At 53.8% G+C, this 18,242-nt stretch overlaps 1 protein-coding gene and 1 long non-coding RNA gene across 5 annotated transcripts in view; one reads left to right on the top strand and one right to left on the bottom strand.

Annotated features, from left to right (window-relative positions):
• SYNJ2 (synaptojanin 2) overlaps positions 1-18,242 on the top strand; it is a 103,966-nt gene that overhangs the window by 54,721 nt on the left and 31,003 nt on the right. For 2 of the 4 annotated variants that reach the window (XM_044924049.1, XM_006075702.3), the window contains exons 5-9: positions 5,675-5,758; positions 11,730-11,791; positions 14,690-14,786; positions 17,168-17,340; positions 17,701-17,782. In XM_044924049.1, the coding sequence (XP_044779984.1) occupies positions 5,675-5,758; positions 11,730-11,791; positions 14,690-14,786; positions 17,168-17,340; positions 17,701-17,782 (498 nt within the window). Of the gene's footprint in view, positions 1-1,147; positions 1,502-5,674; positions 5,759-10,453; positions 10,586-11,729; positions 11,792-14,689; positions 14,787-17,167; positions 17,341-17,700; positions 17,783-18,242 lie in introns of those variants that run through there. The other 2 variants (XM_044924050.1, XM_044924051.1) reach the window with 2 other exon arrangements.
• Positions 82-2,167, bottom strand: LOC123327635. Its single transcript, XR_006542260.1, has 4 exons — positions 2,044-2,167; positions 1,800-1,914; positions 1,118-1,194; positions 82-217 (listed from the first exon to the last, which is right to left on the bottom strand). It is a non-coding gene; the product is annotated as an uncharacterized LOC123327635 (long non-coding RNA).

The raw sequence follows: 18,242 nt of genomic DNA, 5'->3' as shown, positions 1-18,242 counted from the left end.
AGCACAGGTTTGAGTCCCTGCCCTTGGTGTGTGAGCTGCAGCTGCCTGGGCTTTCCGAAGGCACAGTTCAGGGGAGGGTCCTCTAGGGGTCAGATGCTGAGTAGGAGGACCTCAGTCAGCAGCCTGAAGATGAGTGACAGGAGCAGTTTCTTGCCTGTGACTTCTGTTTTCCCACTATCTGCTCTCCTGGACATAGATGAGGCTGGTGAATGAACACCTGGTTAAAAATGACAGAGGATGGGCCTTCACTGGGTGGTCCAGTGGCTAAGACCCTGCACTCCCAACTCAGGGGGCCTGGGTTCGATCCCTGGTCAGGGGACTAGATCCCACATGCCGCAACTATGACCAGGCACACCCAAATAAATATTTTTTAAAAACTGAGAGAGGAAACGTGGCCCCCATCTCCTCTCTTATAACCACGAGGTTTTTAAAATATATATATTTGTTTGTTTTTGGCTGCCTCGGGTCATATTAGTCATGGCGTGTGGCTCCTCATTCGGCACTTGGGCTTCTCTGGGTTTGCAGGTGTTTCTCTCTAGTTGCAGCATATTGGCTTAGTTGCCCTGTGGCTTGTGGGATCTGAGTTCCCCAACCAGGGATTGAACCCGCGTCCCCTGTATTGGAAGGCGGATTCTTAACCACTGGACCACCAGGGAAGTCCCTCAACCAGTTTTTTTTTTTTTTTAATTGGTGCCCCATCTACTGTGTCTTGTCAAGGAAGTCATTGGGAAAGCAGCTGCCCTCCGGATCACTGGACAGTTCCTGAAAGATAAGACATTTAAACACTGAAAATGTCAAGAAGATGGTGGTACTTGCCTGCAGCTATTGTAACAAGTACCACAAATTGCGGGGTGCGGGAGTTAGGGGTGAGGGTGCTTAAAGCAGTGAAATGCATTGTCTCTCAGTTTTGGAAGCCGGAGTCAGAAATTGGAGCTTGGGCAGGGCCGTGCCCCTTCTGGAGCCTCGGGGGAGGGTCCGCCTCTCCCTATCCAGCTTCAGGTGGCCCAGCCATGGCAGCATCGCGCCAGTCTCTGTCTCCCCCTCCACGTGGCTCTTCTCCCCTTTTCAGGACACCAGGTTGGATGATGGTGCCCTACCCCAACCTGACTGTGCTTACCTAATTGTACCCGCAGTGCCTCTTCTGCCCAAATCAGGTCACGTTCGCAGTGCTGGGGGTTAGGACGTCAGCATATCCTTTGTGGGTGGGGGGACACAATTCAGTCCGTTGCAAGAGCATCATCTGACCTTAGCAGATTAGGACTCTGCTTTAAATGCAGTACACTTAGCTGTATGGGAAATCCCTATGGTCGTTGCTTTTCTCATTTCTCTACAGACAGGACTTGAGCCTCTGCTCTTTGTTTCATCTAAGGTGCCTGGTGACTTGCGTTGGTCCCCCCAGTTTCTGGACTCAGAGGCAGGGACCTTGTCGCCTGCAATACTGCGTGGTGGCCCAGCGAGGCTTTAGAGATGACCGCACCTGCCCCACCATGTCTGCAGCCAGGTGATATCATTTTTACAGACCCAGACAGGGCAGGAGGTCATGGGCTGGCAGCCAGGGCAGTTCCTCATGGGGCTTGTCCATTTCAGGCTGCTCTGCAGGGGCCCTGTGCTCTCCACCACGGAAGGGAGGAGCCGGGGATGGTTCACACCCATCGGGGGCCCCCCACCCCTGAACAGCCTGACTGCCCTGGCATGTGGGGGAGAAGGGGACCCCGGAGAGGAGTCAGTTCCCAGAGCCGATGCCAGGAGCATCCTCATTGGCAACCGGATGCACATCTTGAGTTTGATCATGACCCTACCAGCTGGGGATGCCACAGGAAGGATACAAGCCAGCTGGCCCCTCGTGGGCAGGCGTCTGCATCTCGGGGGTGTCTCCCAGGGTGAGTGGTCAGTGCTCAGCTGCCAGCCTCCTGCCTGGAGAGAGACGAGAAAGATAGCAGAGCAAGCGGGGGCAGGGAGAGGTCTGTGTGTTAGGAGGAGCCTGGAGCCGGAGCAGAAGTCCTACGGGGGGAGAGGAAGACAAGGTGTTGCCTGCTTGCTGACCTGGCATTTAGAGAAACGGCAGGGTCTGAAACCCCACGTCCGCACCCAAGGCGGGCAGGCGGCGGCTCTGGTTGGTACTGAGCCTGAGTCAGGAAGGCGCCCAAACTCCGGCGGCTCAGCCCCACGTGATGCCAGTGGGTCACCTCCAGCCTGTGTCCCCTGCTAATGGGCTGGGAGGCGTCAGCCCCTAGGCGTCAGGAAGGGGGCTCCCATAGCAGACGCCTGAGGGCGGTTAACGGGCCACGGTGCCCCTGTTGTCCAGACAAGAGATGGGGCGAGATGGAGCCGGCTAGATCCCTGATGTGGAGACAGCAAATGGGCTTCTCCTGAGTCAGACTCTTGGGAAGCCAGAAAAGGGAGGTGTTCTCAAACCACCCACTCCTGCCTTTTATGTTTTTTCTCTCAGAGGAAAGAACAGTCTTTCTCCATCAAGGCAGGCTACGTGTGTGTGCACTTTGTGGGCAGGGGGCTTTTGTTCGGGGGGACGGGGGGCATGCCGGCATATGTATGCTGTGTACATGCTTGTGTGCACATGTGTGTACGTTGTGTGTGCGTTTGTGCTCTGGACACGCATCAGCGTGCAGGTGCGGATGGCATCTTGGTTTCCCTGGCGACAGAGAGGAAGGGTCTGGAGTCTTGGCCACTCAGCTGGAGGACCTGCCCGGTGGGCATGCTCTGCCACTGTGACTCAGCCTAGAAAGTCCCCTTGTCTAACCGAAGAAAGCAAAAGCTAAAGCTAAATATTTGGCTCCTGAAGATAAGGCCACTGATTAATCAGGGAGGTCGGGAGGGACGTGAGTGCAGACCTGGAAAGAACTGGTTTGCAAACACCTCATCCTGCGACAGAAGTTCAGCTGAAAGCCTTTTAGAGAAAAGCATCAGTACCAGTGGCGAGTCTTCCTGCTGTCCTTTTCTCTTGGGGGTTGTTGGGTCGCTGCTCCCACCTCTCTGTGAAAGAAGGCACGCAGGTGCCAGGTCCAGGGGCCCCAGGCCTGGCCTCGAGCCACACTCCACCGTGACTCTCCCTTCCTGAAGTCCCGCCTGCTCTGTGGCACCCCCACCTCTCTCTGTCCCCCGCCTAGATTCCCTCTCCTGCCTGCAGCCTGAGCCCTGCCCGACTCACTCTCTCCCCTGCGGGGCCTCGTCTACACCTCTGTGACCCAGGTTATGCAAACTCGTTGAGAGAGGGAAACTGAGGCTGGAGGTGGTTAAAGAACACAGCCAAGGCCACCCCGCAGATCAGATGAGCGTGGGACCCAGGTTGGTGGTGTCCCAGAGCCCGCAAGCTCACCTGTGTTCAGCCTTCATCGTGCCTCCACTCCCCTCCGCCAGGTACCCGCTGTTAAAATTAGCTTTGTGAAGCCAGGCCACAGGTGTTGAATCTCCCACTAGCGTCAACACCTGTGTTCTTTCACCCAGAAAGGAAAGCCCTGCAAATCCGTCACTACTGGGTGACAGTCGGGGCTGTCCTGTCACCTTGGGAACCAAGAGGCGGGTGTTCCTGATGACAGGATGGGGCACAGAGCCGGGTATTTTCATGCGGGAGGAGGAATGGAGGAATGTGGAGGCATCTTTCCTTCCTGTCCCAGGCGCGGGGTCTGCAGTGCTGGGACTGCCTGTCGGGGGTTTTCCTGAAGCTGGTTCTGTGCGAGTTCCAGCTCGGGAGGGGCATGTCTAACTCTGGAAGCAGTGCTTTTAGCGCTTGTTATATAAGGTGAAGGTGGCTTAACGGTAAAGAATCTGCCTGCCAGATCAGAAGACACGGGTTCAATCCCTGGGTCGGGAAGATCCCCTGAAGAAGGAAATGGCAATCCACTCCAGTTTTCTTGCCTGGGAAATCCCATGGACCAAGGAGCCAGGCGGACTACAGCCCATGGGGTTGCAAAGAGTCAGACACGACTCAGTGACTAAAATAACAACAAAATAAAGTGAAGGGTAATAGTTCCCTGAAAGCGAATGTGTTAGTAGCTCAGTCATGTCCAACTGTTTGCGACCCCATGGACTGTAACCTGCCAGGCTCCTCTGTCCATGGGGATTCTCCAGGCAAGAATACTGGAGTGGGTTGCCATTCCGTCCTCCAGGAGATCATCCCAACCCAGGTCTCCTGCACTGCAGGTGGATTCTTTACCATCTGAGCCACCAGGGAAGTCCTTAGCATACACCAAATCCTGGGCTCGGTTACGAGTTGCCTTTCCGTGGAGATGTTGGCCGAATTGGTGATCTCTCAAGAGTCTGGACATGTGCGTGATTGTATGCGTTTAATCTCCTTGCAGCCAACAGTACTTTAAACAGCCTGCTACTTTCTTCTGCTTTTGTCAGTAAAACAGTGGCGGGTAACCCACTTGCCAGTGATCAGTGTCTGGAAACAGACAAGTTCTTAACCCAGTGCATTTTTTCCTTTGGAGATGAAGGGATAGAGTTTCAGCCCAACCTAATGATGACCAGGCTTATGCGGTTCCTGTAGTCCAGGGAACCTTCACGTCTAATGTTCAGCTCCTCCACTGCAGAATTACTAATGCATGTGTGATCTGAGCGTGATCTAGCCGCATGGAAAGCTATTCTGTGAGGGAGCAGGCCAGTAAGAAATAGAAAGGGCCAGTGGCATCGCCCGGGCCGGCCCTGCCAGGCCAGGGTAGAGTTACCCAGATAAAGGGCAGCATCCGATGGCTGCCGCAGCCTCCCCCTCATGATGCTCAGGACTGTACTTTTTGTCGCTTTAGACCTCCCTGGCGCTAGAGCATCCGTGGGGGCCCGCTGGCAGGTGAAGAGTTGGTACGCCCTGAAGGAACTGTGTGCGGTGGGGGTGGGGGGGGGATACTTTAACTTGTAAGAATCATCCGTGTCCTGCAGGTGCTGTCACCCTGGAAGCTTGTGGAAGGGGTGTGTGTGTGTGTGTAAGCTTGTGGAGAGTGTGTGTGTGTGTAAGCTTGTGGAAGGGGTGTGTGTGTGTAAGCTTGTGGAAGGGGTGTGTGTGGAAGCTTGTGGAAGGTGTGTGTGTGTGTGTGTGGAAGGTATGTGTGTGTGTAAGCTTGTGGAAGGTGTGTGGTGTGTGTGTGTGGAAGGTTGTGGAAGGAGTGTGTGTGTGTATATGTGTGTGTGTGTGTGGACTCCGTGACACGGTTAGGAACACAGTTGCGTGGGGCCGGGACCAACTGTGAGGTCATGTCGAGTCTGGACTTGGGCGGTCAGGTGCCGCCAGCTGGGCTTTGCGCCACCGCTGGTCCCTTTCACTTCCTCTGGTCCTTTTCCAGTGGTGCCTGCTACTTGGCCGGCTGACTGGCTGACAGTCGAGGGCTTCCAGGAAGGTCTTAGTTAAGTCCCAGAGCCCATCTGCTTCTGTTCCTGAAGCTGGTGGGGAGGGGACTGCGGGGCTTTTCGAGGAAGGTGGGTCAGGTTGTGGGAATTCCCGTCCGTCCTCGGAGGCTGGGGGGTGGCCTGTAGGCCCATGAGCTGGGCTGGCCTGCAGGGCGGGGAGCGGGCCAGGCGGGGCGAGGGGCAGAGGGCGCCCCAGCCCGCGGCTGCCCTTCGCTCTGGCTGGTGTCGGGTCTCAGCAGCCGGATCCCGTTACCCGGCCCCGGGACGTTCGCTTTCATTGAAGACTACCTCTCCCTTCTGTCTCCCTGCGGTGCAGACGATTTACATGGATGATGGCGTGTCCTCTTTTGTCCAAATCCGAGGCTCCGTTCCGCTGTTTTGGGAGCAGCCAGGGCTTCAGGTAAGTGATCAGAAAGCCTGTCTGTGTGTGTCTGTCTGTCCTTGTTCACCTGCTCTTGCACACCGGTGTGGGTTGCTTCTTCTCATCGTGTTTCTTTCCTGGCACAGTTGCAGGTCTTTCTCCCCAGCCCAGCTGGATTGACCTGAGCTGTCAGTGTGTGTACACACGTGCGTGACTGTGCACATGTGCATGTGAGCGTTGCACGTGTGTCGTGTTGTACACAGAGACACACGCGTTGTGTGATTTTCCCACCTCGAGCTCCCTGATGACCCTGGTGAGATGGGAGGTCTCTGGGGGTAAGTGGACCACGTCATGTGATTGCAGTTCCCTTTGCTCAGACCCCAGTTTGGTGCGTTGAAAATGTGGCCTCTGATGTCTTTTGAGACCTGTGACCCTCCTGGAAAGCTTTGAAAGGTTTGGGGGGCCATAGTGGCCGTGCGGCAGGTCTGGCGTTTGGAGGTGCCTGTTCCTGGACCACCTGAGAACTGCACACCGGTTTCTCGTGATTTCTAAAAATACCCCTTGCCATCCCACATGGGGCTCTGGCCGGTGCCAGGGCTGTTTGGCCTTCTGTCTCCTGGGAAGTGTTCAGGGTATGAGGCCAAGTACACATTTGTCATCAACCGAACAGCACGCAGCCCCGTTGAGGGAGTTCCTACCCAGGAGGGTCTCAGCCATGTCCTTCTGGACCTTCCTCCCTGGCCAGAGGGGACGTAGGTGCCCTCACAAGATCCCTGTGCCCGGCTTCCATCGCTTTGGCCCTTCTTCCCAAGGGCTCGAGGCCCAGGGCCACCTGCCAGATCCTTGGGAGCGTTTGACATGCCGGGTCTCACCGCCCTTGACCTGACCTGACCTCAGCTGTGGGCACCTTGTCCTCACGCAGTTGGCAACTGTGGAAAGGAAGCTTGTCCGCCCTTCAGGGAGACAGGTAGGCAGATGTCTTACGTGGGCTCTGAGTTCTACGGAAAAAGCTCTGAGAACGTTCAATTTCTCCAACAGAAAGGATCACCTAAGACGCATGCAGCAGCTGCTGGCATTAAGTGGCTGCAGAGAGAGGCACTCCCAGGGACGGATGGAGTGTTCCCTGGAGCCCATCCCGAGAGAGCTGTGTTTTTAAACAGCTCAGCTGAGATATAATTTACACAGAGAAACCTGGAGAAGCCTGTGAAGCGTACAGTTCTCTGGGTTTTAGTCCATTTACAGAGTTGTGTGACCATCGCCGTGGTCTAATTTTAGAGCACATTCTTCACCACCGAGAAACCCTGTGCCCATCAGCGGTCACTCCCCATCCCCTCCAGCCCTACCCGAGGCCTCGGCAACCACTCATCCTTTTTTTGTCTCTATAATTTGCCTATTCTAGACATTCTAAAAGGGGTTTTGAAGTTTAATTTTCTTTAGATGTGGAGTTTTCCTGGGCAGTGGGGTGGTTATGGGAGCATCTTAGAATTTGGGAAGGACCCTTTGGAATTCATCTGTTTTAGCCTCTCACCCAGTTTGGGGTTGCTCTTCCAGGCTTGAGGTCGTGATTCAGGATGGCTCCATCATCATCATTATTATTATTAGCTAGTTTCTCCTTGCCTTGCACAGTCTGCCTCTGCAGGGGCCGTGCCACATGAAGTCTGCGTCCTCAGACCTTCACGGTCCCCCTTTTTCCACTTCATCTTCTCCAGGACCCTCCTTCGTCATCTCTGTCTTGTTTCTAGAACTCTCCATGCTCTGGTCTCCCTCTTCTGAAAACAAAGCTTGTCATTCCTTTCTTTAATTTCGGTCTTCACGTTGAACCCGCAGATGCTCTAGACGCAGCCTGACCCTACCGTGGAGCAGCCGTGCATCTGTGGACCTTGGCTGGCTCACTTTTCTGCAGCTATAGCACCTCTTGGACTCATGACACTTGTTAAGGCTCCTCCACAGCCTTCGTGGTTTCTTCAAAATAAGTTTCAAAAGACTTCAGTGTTCATGAATCTTTTGCTAACCTTTGGGTTTGATACCTGTGTTTACCCTCTAAATATTATTCCACATCAAAGGCAGATGAGATCCTCTTTGGAGGGGGTTAGCTCTCAAACCCCCTACCTGGACTATCAGTAGCAAGTCTGATGATCAGTCCTGGTGGTTTTTTTCCATTTTGAAAAACTCTCACTCCATCTTCACTTAGGTTAGATGAACAGTGCAAAGATTTGGGGGTGAATAGCTTGCATTTTAAGTTGCAATGTTGCAGCCTCTTACGCTTGCCCCAGGGAGCAGAGGAGCCCAAGTTGCGGGGGGTGGGGGGTAGGGGGGCGGGGGGGTATGGGGGTGTGCAGAGAGGTCTGTGGATGGTGATTTGTCTACACGTTTTCACAGGCCCAGGACCTTCATTGCAAACTCCTGGGTCCCGACTGCGTTTCCAGCAACCACGCTCCCCTCACAGTTCATCTTTGTCATGTCAGCAGGTTGTGCCATTTATAAAGAGCCATATCAAAAGCTAGTTGCTCTTCCAGTCCAGTCTGTTTGGTAATGTTTTTATATAGGGTTCGTTTGAAGACTTTGCTGCTCTTGTTGCTTTAGCGTCTTCTTCCCTGTAAGATGCACACACAGATAGGTCTTGCACTGGTGGGTCAGGTCTGTGTTTTGAAGCTTCATGTGGCTCAGCCGAGGAGGGAGAAGACCACTCCCCTCTGCGGCTCCCACCTTGCCCACGTCCACCTCCTCCCCATCAAAGCCTATTCACTTAGCTCTGGGGCACACAGCCCTGTGTGCTCTGAGTTGGGTGGTTGTACCTTCCTTTGTTCCAAAGACGATGTGAGATGGATCATACTGCAGCAGTTTTAGAAATAATGACAAGGTTGGGATGAGGAGAAAAAAGTGCTTAAAATGGATGTGAACTGAAGCCAGCATGACATGGTCCACGCAGTGCAGACCACGGGCCTTGCACAAGGCTCCTGGGCTCACCAGCAACATCACAGAAAGAAATAAGGTCACGAGACAGCTTATTGTGGTTTAGAGCATAGGCTCTGACGTTATAGGGACCTGGGTTCCAGTTCAGGTTCTGGTTCCCCTACTTAGGAACCATATACTGTTGAGAAGTTTTTATCTCAAAAAAAAAAGTGGAGAAACTCTTTCTTGCTAAGCCTTAATTTACGCTTCCGTAAAATGGGGTTGACCGTACCAGTCTCATAGGGTTATGGAGAGGATTGAATATCATGAAATGTATTAGAATTCAGTACAGTATCTAGAATCTAAAAAGTATGGAAAATGGTAGTTGTTAATGTTATTCATAACATAAAATATAGCATCTAAGAGACAGAAGGACTTCCCAGGGGGCTCTGGTAGAGAATCAGCCCACCGATACTGGGGACGCAGGTTCAATCCCTGGGTTGGGTAGACCCTCTGGAAGAAATGGCGACCCACTACCTGTATTCTTGCCTGGGAAATCCCGTGGATGGAGGAGCCTGGTGGGCTACAGTTCACAGGGTTGCAAAGAGTCAGACGCGACTGAGCACGTATGCAGAGACAAAAGCCCAAGTTGCATTAGGAGAGGTGTGGCTCTTTGTGCCCTGTGAGTTGAGTAGGAGTTTCACACTGAGTCCCCACGAGGATGCTGTGTGGTGTAGAGACAGTGTCCTCACCTCTCTGAGTTCATGTGCAGTGCGAGGACCAGTCTCCGGGCTCTTCCACCACCCAGCCCTCATACACACCCCTGGGGAAGCCATTTATTCATCCTGCAGGCTCTCATCACATGTCTGGTACGTTCAGACACCTGACATCAGAGATTGCCTCTGCCTTCTGGGAGGAGGGGACAGGTCCTGACGGTGTGGTATGAGCAGAGCCAGGAGAGAGGGCGGCTGAGGTCCTTGTGCTGCGGGGGTGGGTGTCTGAACTGACTTGGGAACGGTGGGGTGGGGTCACCCCAGCCAGGAAGGCAGAGGGGACCACGACGCAGATGCTGCAACCCCTGCATCAGACCACATCCAGGAACTGTGCTGGCTTGGCCACCTACAGCTCGGCCAGGGGGACAGGTTCATGGCGAAAGGTGTGGCTGGAGAAGCCAGCTAGGTCCTGATGAACATGGGCTTTGGACGTTACACTGAGAAGTTTGAATTTTGCCCCAGTGGTGCCCAAAGTGCTGCATGTTGAAACTACTGGGCACTCATAAAATTCCTGGTGCTCAGGGCGTGTGCTATCCCCATTATATCACGTCGGGCAGGAGCAGCCATGCATGCTGTTTTGAAGATACTTAGATGGCTCCAATGTGCAGAAGGCTTGGGAACCACTCAAGGTTATGGTGGTAAACCAGCTTTTCTGGGGCCAGGAGGGAGAAGTTTGGAGTTGTTGCTTTTGCCCATTTTTATGGTATAAATACTCCCATCATGGCTGATTTAAGGCCAATGCCTTAGCTGTGGAGCTGGGACACACCATGGCTTGTGAAGATCAAGGTAGGATGATGGCAAGGATCCAGACCACAGAGTCTGGCATCTTTAACTAGGGGAGGGGCGGGGATATGTTTGGAGATGCCCTTTGTGGCTCTGGGACCCTCTCAGGAGCTGGTAGAGACTCCATGTCCACCCAGCCAGGCGTTATTCTTCCATCCACTTCCTCAGGCTCAGCCTGGAGCATTTAGGATCGCACCTCTGGCTTTAGAGACCAAAAGGGGGTGATTGGTCACGCGTCCAGTTGGTTGCGGGGGGAGGGTGGGTGAAGGAGGAGGAGGGAGACTAAAAAAAGTAGCGAGGTCAGTTCCTGTGTGCGGGGCCAGCCGTGGTTTCATTCCAGCCCTGCCCGAAGCTGCTCCCTGTGGCTCTGACCCACAGCAGCCTCAGGACTAAGTGACATCGGAGAGGAGAGCTGCAGGTCAGTGTCCGAGCCGGGCAGGGGCAGGGCCCCGCATGGGGAGGCCGGACGTGAGGCCTCGGGCAGCTGGACTAAAGGGTTGTCCAGGTGACAGAGGAAGGATGACCTTCCAGAGAGCGTCCCAGGCCCACTTCTGCCCAAGGACCACGTCCTCAGATAGTCCATCCCGTCTGGGAGCCCACAGTGTCCCTTGGCCCCTCCTCCGTGATGTTACTTCAATCACCTGTGCAAGGTGTTCCTCAGTTTCTCTGTTTAATATGTCTTACTTTTCAACCAAGAAGCAATTTACGGGAGACACTTTGCAACCATGCAAGTATCCTGCTCCACGTCAAACTCCCTTAAGATGTATGGTCAATGGATGATTTTTGCCGAACAGTTTTTTCCCGGGATGGTTATAAGGCGATGATTTCCCATCACTCCCTCTGTGTTTATTGGTTGGTATTTGCTGTAAAAACCCTCCCTTCTCCCCATCCCTGTTCCCCACCCAGCTAGCCATCTCACCAGGCGGCCACCGCCCTGTCCACCTGCCCACATCCATCTATCCATCCAGTCATCCACCCAGCTAGCATGCTCCCCTCTGTAGAGATTCCTGGATTCCTGTTCTCTTCATCAGGTTATAGTCCGCTACTATCCTTAACACTGTTCCGTGTCAGGTTGCCTAGATTTGTCCAGCAGCAGAGGCCCTCAGCCAATAGTGACGCATAGTTTCAAATTTGCGTTTTAAGCTGCCGATGTGAAGTAAGTAGTTGTAGACAGTAAGGCAGATTCGTTTGCAGGTAGTTATGACAGCTCAGATTTGAGGGGCCGTCAAGGTCTCTGGCCTCGTAGAAGAGGCTGGAGGCTGGTTTCTCTCTCCCGGTTGGCTGGGCCACACCTCTGCCCCATGGAAGGGTTTGTGGATCCAACGTGGGCCTCGTGGTCTGTCTTCTGTGGATGAGTCCAGCTGGCACGGTCCATGTGGCACTTAGGAGAGGGCCACAGCAGAGCCGGACTCGGGTTCAGGGTCTGGCCATCCTGAGCTGTAAACGGACCATGGAGGCGCCATGGGGCTCCTGCTCTGGCCGGGCTGGTGGTGGAGGGCAAATGGGAAGGCGATCGCGTCCTGGGCCGGAGGAATAACCAGCGCCATCTCTCTTTGATTTAGGTTGGCTCCCATCATCTGAGACTCAGCAGAGGCCTGGAGGCCAGCGCCCCTGCCTTTGACAGGTAGGGCCGTCAAGTCCATCCTCCCTCCTATCAGACAGCGGGATGTGGGACCAGAGAGTGGCCAGAAGGGGGAGACCCCAAATGTGCACTCTGAATCTGCCTTTCACTCTGGTTCTTTCTGCCAAAAAGCAGTTTACAAAATCGAATTTTTTCTTTGCTCTCAGGTTTCCCTGCAGGTTCATTTAATAAATTGCTCAGGTAAAACATTGCCATCATTTTATCCATTCCTTCTGCAGTGACACTTTTATCTTTTTGTCCTAGTTAATAAGGGATCATCTAAACTATAGGGTATTTCCAAGCCAGTTTCCTTTTGCTTTTGAAGTTATATATTCCCAGGCTTTACAAAGTCATGGTATAGAAAGGTATAAGGGAAAAGGCAGAAGTGCCCTAACTCACAATTCCCACTGTTAGCCTTTATGTGTCATTCTAGAAGAAATTCTGGTTCAGTTCAGTTGTTCAGTTGTGTCCGACTCTTTGTGACCCCATGGATGACAGCACCCCAGGCTTCCCTGTCCGTCACCAACTCCCGGAGCTTGCTCAAACTCGTGTCCGTCAAGATGGTGATGCCATCCAACCATCTCATCCTCTGTCGTCCCCTTCTCAATTCTGGATCATACATAGTTAATTTTTTAAAACACCGATTGAATCATTGCATGCTTCTTATTTTTCAGCTAGCTTAAGAAAAGCCATCACTAACCTGAACTCTTGGTAATCTGTACTTGAAAGTTATTAGCTTCTTAAAATATATGTTGTTTTTACTCTGAATGCTAATTTTAAAGTGATCTTAATGGCTCTAAAAATAATTTTCAAAGTAATTTTTTAAGTGTTCTAATCATGCTACCTGAAGCTTCATTTGGACTTTACATTTACTTGCAGCCTTCTTCTTGACCTTAAAATCGGTAACACCATCCCACCTGTGTCCCTCAGTTGGTGTATTACTACTCACCTGAGCAGGCCCTGCTCTGACTCCACATGTCAGACCTCAGGCCAGGACACACCTTCTCTGGGCAGGAGGAACCACAGAGCCTGGAGTAGTCAGGCCATGCATGTCCTGTTCTTCCAGCACCCGCCCCCCGGGGCTGCCTGGCTCCAGGGACGGGGTGCAGCCTGCCAGCTTCTGGGGAGGCTTTGATCGCCTAGATCTGATCCGGCCCTGCATCTTCCCAGGGGAGAGACTGAAACAAGGCAGGATTGCTAGGACCATGGCCCTGGGACAATTCCTCCCCACGGAGGCAGAAGCCCATCTGAAGATTAGCAGGCAGGCTTATCGTCAGCCGTCTGCAGAGCAGCATAGACTGCCCACTTTCAAATCCTTGTTCTTTTCTGCAGTGTTTTCCTTCAGAGCTAGTAAGACAGGTTTTTTGTGTTCCCCCCAACCCCGCCATGGGGCCAGAATGGTTCTTTTGTGATAATTGACTTTAAAATATTCCATTTACGAGAGAAACGTTATTGCAGACATTGGGAAAATGCAAAACTGTTTAAAGAAGAAAAGAATCTAAAAGCATATAAAATTCTACCACTTTTAACATTGTCCTGTGTTGTCTTCCAGTTTTTTCTAGTTTCAGACGTAAAGATTGCATTACTATATCAGTTTTACGTCTGTTTTTTGCATTATGTCTCCCTATTTTTTAAAAAAGCTACATTTAGCTATTCTAACATTGATGAAAGTGAAAGAGGAGAGTGAAAAAGTTGGCTTAAAGCTCAACATTCAGAAAACGAAGATCATGGCATCCGGTCCCATCACTTCATGGGAAATAGATGGGGAAACAGTGTCAGACTTTATTTTTTTCGGGCTCCAAAATCACCGCAGATGGTGACTGCAGCCATGAAATTAAAAGACGCTTACTCCTTGGAAGGAAAGTTATGACAACCTAGATAGCATATTCAAAAGCAGAGACATTACTTTGCCAACAAAGGTTCGTCTAGTCAAGGCTATGGTTTTTCCTGTGGTCATGTATGGATGTGAGAGTTGGACTGTGAAGAAAGCTGAGTGCCGAAGAATTGATGCTTTTGAACTGTGGTGTTGGAGAAGACTCTTGGGAGTCCCTTGGACTGCAAGGAGATCCAACCAGTCCATCCTAAAGGAGATCAGCCCTGGGTGTTCATTGGAAGGACTGATGCTAAAACTGAAACTCCAATACTTTGGCTACCTCATGCGAAGAGTTGACTCATTGGAAAAGACCCTGATGCTGGGAGGGATTGGGGGCAGGAGGAGAAGGGGACGCCAGAGGATGAGATGGCTGGATGGCATCACCGACTTGATAGACATGAGTTTGGGTAAACTCCGGGAGTTGGTGATGGACAGGGAGGCCTGGCGTGCTGCGATTCATGGGGTCGCAAAGAGTCGGACACGACTGAGCAACTGACCTGAACATTATTAAAATTATAGTTACTTTTCAATAGCTGGTGGTAAGAATATTGGAGTCTCCCCCTACTATTTCAATATATGTGTAATAGTCTCTGATATGCAAAGAATTTTCCTAAAGATGGAAATTTTCTTATAACCTTCTTGCTGAGGTTAAACATCATGAAATGCAGTACTTAGATGAAAAGACTGGGCCCCGAGGTTGATGGCTCCCCTACTGGTTTTTCTAGATTTGAGAAACTACCAGGTGAACTAGGTTAACTTTGGAGATATGCACATTGCGTTTATGAGGCTCTGTTCATGAGAGGCAGGTTAGCAGTTCTGGATTTACGGGGGGACTGTATAGAAGTCCGGCATATCCTTGTCTGACGCCACGCGTGTTCAGAAGTCTGATCTGCTGTTCCTCTCGGCTGCTGCCTTTCCTGGGGCCAGCTCACCCTGGACCACTAGTGCCCAGCTGGTGCCCTCGAGGGCGGGGTCGTCAGTGTGTGTCCCAGGGGCAGGGCATCACAGTCTGCCCCGCTCTGTTGCAGGCATATGGTGCTTCTGAAGGAGCAATACGGGAAGCAGGTGGTCGTGAACCTGCTGGGCAGCAGAGGCGGAGAGGAGGTGCTCAACAGAGCCTTTAAGGTAACTGGCTCCCCGCCCCGGGGCGAGGCCGAGAGATGGGGAGGGGGGCCTGCTCTGGGTGGGCTTCCCTGGGGACTGGAGACAGCGGCCTGCTCGCCCCATCTTTGAAGAGACTTTTTTCCATCAGAGCTTCAGCATTAAGTGATCTGGGCTCCTGATGAATGAAGTTTACTTTTCGTGAAGCCGTGTTTGGGTGAATTTGCTCAGAATGAGAACAGAGTGTCTCCTAGCTCTAGCTGCCTTTTCTCCCCGCTGGGTCATTGAGGACTCAGCATGGCTGGGCCTTTCCCCGGCTCTCTTGGACAAACATACACACGTGTGCACGCATACCTTCATGCATACATGTATGTTTGGGCTCCACCCCGTGCATCCCTGACCCCTCGGGGAGCTGGGGTCCCCTGCTCACTCATCGGGCGGGCCCAGCCACTAGTCCACACCTCCTGGCAAGTCCACATGAACACCCGCAGGACACTTGTACCTAAGTAGCTCTTCAGAGCCCCTGCTGGGTTTAATGCGAGCAGCCTAACATAATTTCCTCCTGTGAACTTGGAGCCTTCGAGTCGTCATCCAGCCTTGTTTGGGCTGCCCCCCACCCCGCCCCGCCCGAAGCTGCTCACTGTCCCCAGCTCTCTGTGGACTCCCCGTGGCTTTTGGCACATGTTCCCCGCCCTGGGAAGATACACCAGATGGGGAGGGGGGCCGTGAGCAGAAGGCTCCACCCACCTCCAAGCATCTCTCCCGATTCCCAGTGCCCCCGTGTGCATTCAGTATTCTCTGGACCGAGTGGGCTGTGGGCCTACATAGTCCTTTCAGCCCATGTCCCCTGCTGGATGGGAAAGGAAAAAACCCTGTGGTGGTTCAGAGCTCAGGGAAGCCCCTTATGGAGAGTGTGAAGTCAGCCCTCACTTCACAGGAAGAGTGTCCCCTGTGCTCCTGGCCCCTGGCCAGTGGAAGCTGAATCCACCAGGTGTGCGTTTCCCACTGCTTGGGGAAGCCCCGTGCTTGCAGCAGACTTTCTGGTGGCCAGTTTCACTTGGCCAGACCTGCTTTTCCTGTTTGGTTTGTTGCTATGGGCAACAAGCTTGACAAGTATCTCCCCTCCCATCCATCTTGGCAGCAGTGTTGGCAGCTTATTTTAAGAAAAAAGAAGGGGGGGGGAACCCTCAAGAATCTTCTCCCCTTTATGCCTCGATTTTGGGGAGAAGGTGTTCTTAGATGCCCCAGCAGCTGGTGGACCCCTGGGCCAGAATGGCAAATGACAGCCGACCTGGGGCCCAATGCAGGAGGCCAGGCTTCTGGGCAGGGAGGGAGTGAGAGCAGACCCTACCTGAAGAGCCTGGGTCACGGTCCCCACTGAAGTCGCATCAAAGAAGCTCCCTCAGCCCATCGGCTCCACCACGCTGAGGTCCACGCACCAGCAGCTGGCCTGTGACCTGTGGCTCTCAGGCCACAGGGGACAAGGCACTTCTGCAGCTCATGAAGCCGCCAAGCTTGCCTGCCTTGGGTCAGCTGACGACCTCAGAACGAGACCTTAATGTTGGTGGTTGTGTGTTGATTTGCATCTAGCCTGTGGGGGTCAGGCACTCAGAGTCGTAGGGACTAGACTGCCCGAAGCCCTTCTAGCCCTTTAAGTCACTAGACTCTGGCTGGGCACATGGTGGACAAGTCTGACCTGAAGCCACACCCTGGGATGGCAGCACGTCATCCTTGGCCCCCAGGGCTGCCTGGTGAGAGCGCTGGGGTACCCGGTGTGGAGGGCAGACCTCTGCCCAGCACCCACCTGCATGCTTCTCCATCTCGGCCCTGCCTTCAGTCCGGCTCACCTGCTGGATCTAAGCCCCGGGAGGCCCTGAGCCCCCGTCTCCCCCAGGGTTTCGCTGGGCCAGACCTCCCCCACCCGCAGATGGCCTGGAGGACCCTCCTGGAAGCTTGGCTTGTAGGGATGGGACTGGTTACCAGGGCAACGGGAGCTGGATTATGAGCTCCGCAACCTGCTTCACTGCCCCGGGTCCTGGGGCACCGGGCACTGCGGGGCCTGCAGAACAGAGCCGTCCTTCCCCGCAGGCACCCTCCGGAGAGCCCTGTGGGAGGTGATGTCCCTGCCAGGCCCGGGGCTGCCCCGAGGAGCCAAGGGGCAGAGTCACAGAGCCACAGAGCCACAGTCTGGCTGTCTTCCGTCCGAGGCGGACCTCCGGCCCTTCTGCAGGCGAGACGCGCTTTGTGGTTTTGTCCCCAAGGTCGTGTTCTGTGCTGCCCCTTTCCGGATCAGAGCTGGTAAATCGCCTGGTCCACCGTAACCCTTCAGGCCGAGCCCCTGGGCCCTGCTGAGTGATGCAGTTAAGCGGCCAGATGCCCCGCCACCCTCTCCCATTCCCTTTCAGAAACTGCTCTGGGCTTCCTGCCACGCCGGCGACACGCCTATGATCAACTTTGACTTCCATCAGTTTGCCAAAGGTGGGAAGCTCGAGAAATTGGAGAACCTCCTGCGGCCCCACTTGAAACTGCACTGGGATGACTTTGACGTGTTCACCAGGGGCGAGAATGTAAGTCCACGGTGAGTCTCACTCATGTCCTGTCTTCCCGCCGGATGGGCTGGCCAAGGGGCAGGCGACTCCTGGGAATGCACCCCCAACCCTTGCTTCTCCTGCTTCAGCCGGTGGGCAGACCTGTGACATGTCCTATTGAGGAAACCCCCACTGGGGTTTCCGTGGGAAAGACAGAGCCGGGCAGGCAGCTTAGGATCCGCTCGTCTGCGTCATGCTGGTGACTCTGGGCTGCAGGGGTGGGCTCTAGGTGGCAGTGGGCTACCAGGCAGAAGGTGAAGGGTTCTCTCTTGATGAGTTTCCTTGGGGGCCTGAAATCCCACAGGCTTCTTCCAACACAACTTGTAACTCGTATCCATTGGTTTCCTAAGTTTTCAGAAAGGCACTTTGCGGATGAACTGTCTCGACTGCCTGGACCGAACCAACGCGGTGCAAAGCTTCATCGCCCTCGAGGTCTGTCTCTCAGGCCATCTATATCCTGTCCTGGGCTGTTGGGGATATGGGCTGGGCTCAGCACCCTCGTGGGCTCTTGTGGTCACCGTGGGGAGGGGACAGCCATGTGCCCGGCATCTAGAGAGGGGTCTCGCTGAGGGGTCACATGACTGGTGACGTGATGGGCCTCTCACACGCTCTTTGGAAGGCACCCCAGACACGGTGGTCCATAGGTGCCACCTGGAGGAAAGATAGGCTGTGGTGATTGTTGTGGACGAAGGCAGAGTGAGGCTGCCTGAGGTCAGGCTGGATTTGCAGCCTGCTGCCCCGGTGACCTCCCCTGGCTCCCTGCTGGGAGGAGGCGTGGGGTCACTGCTGCCCGCCATCCAGCCTTGGCTGTCCTGCTTGCTGGGGGTGTCAGGGGAGGGCTGGGTGGTGTAGATGAAGTCCAGCGGGCCGTGGCGGGAAGCCCCATCCTCCG

This window comes from Bubalus bubalis, chromosome 10 (assembly GCF_019923935.1).
Source record: "Bubalus bubalis isolate 160015118507 breed Murrah chromosome 10, NDDB_SH_1, whole genome shotgun sequence".
NCBI classification, from domain to species: domain Eukaryota; kingdom Metazoa; phylum Chordata; class Mammalia; order Artiodactyla; family Bovidae; genus Bubalus; species Bubalus bubalis.
The sequence above is the reverse complement of the archived record's forward strand: the minus strand, read 5'-3'. Positions and strand labels throughout refer to the sequence as shown.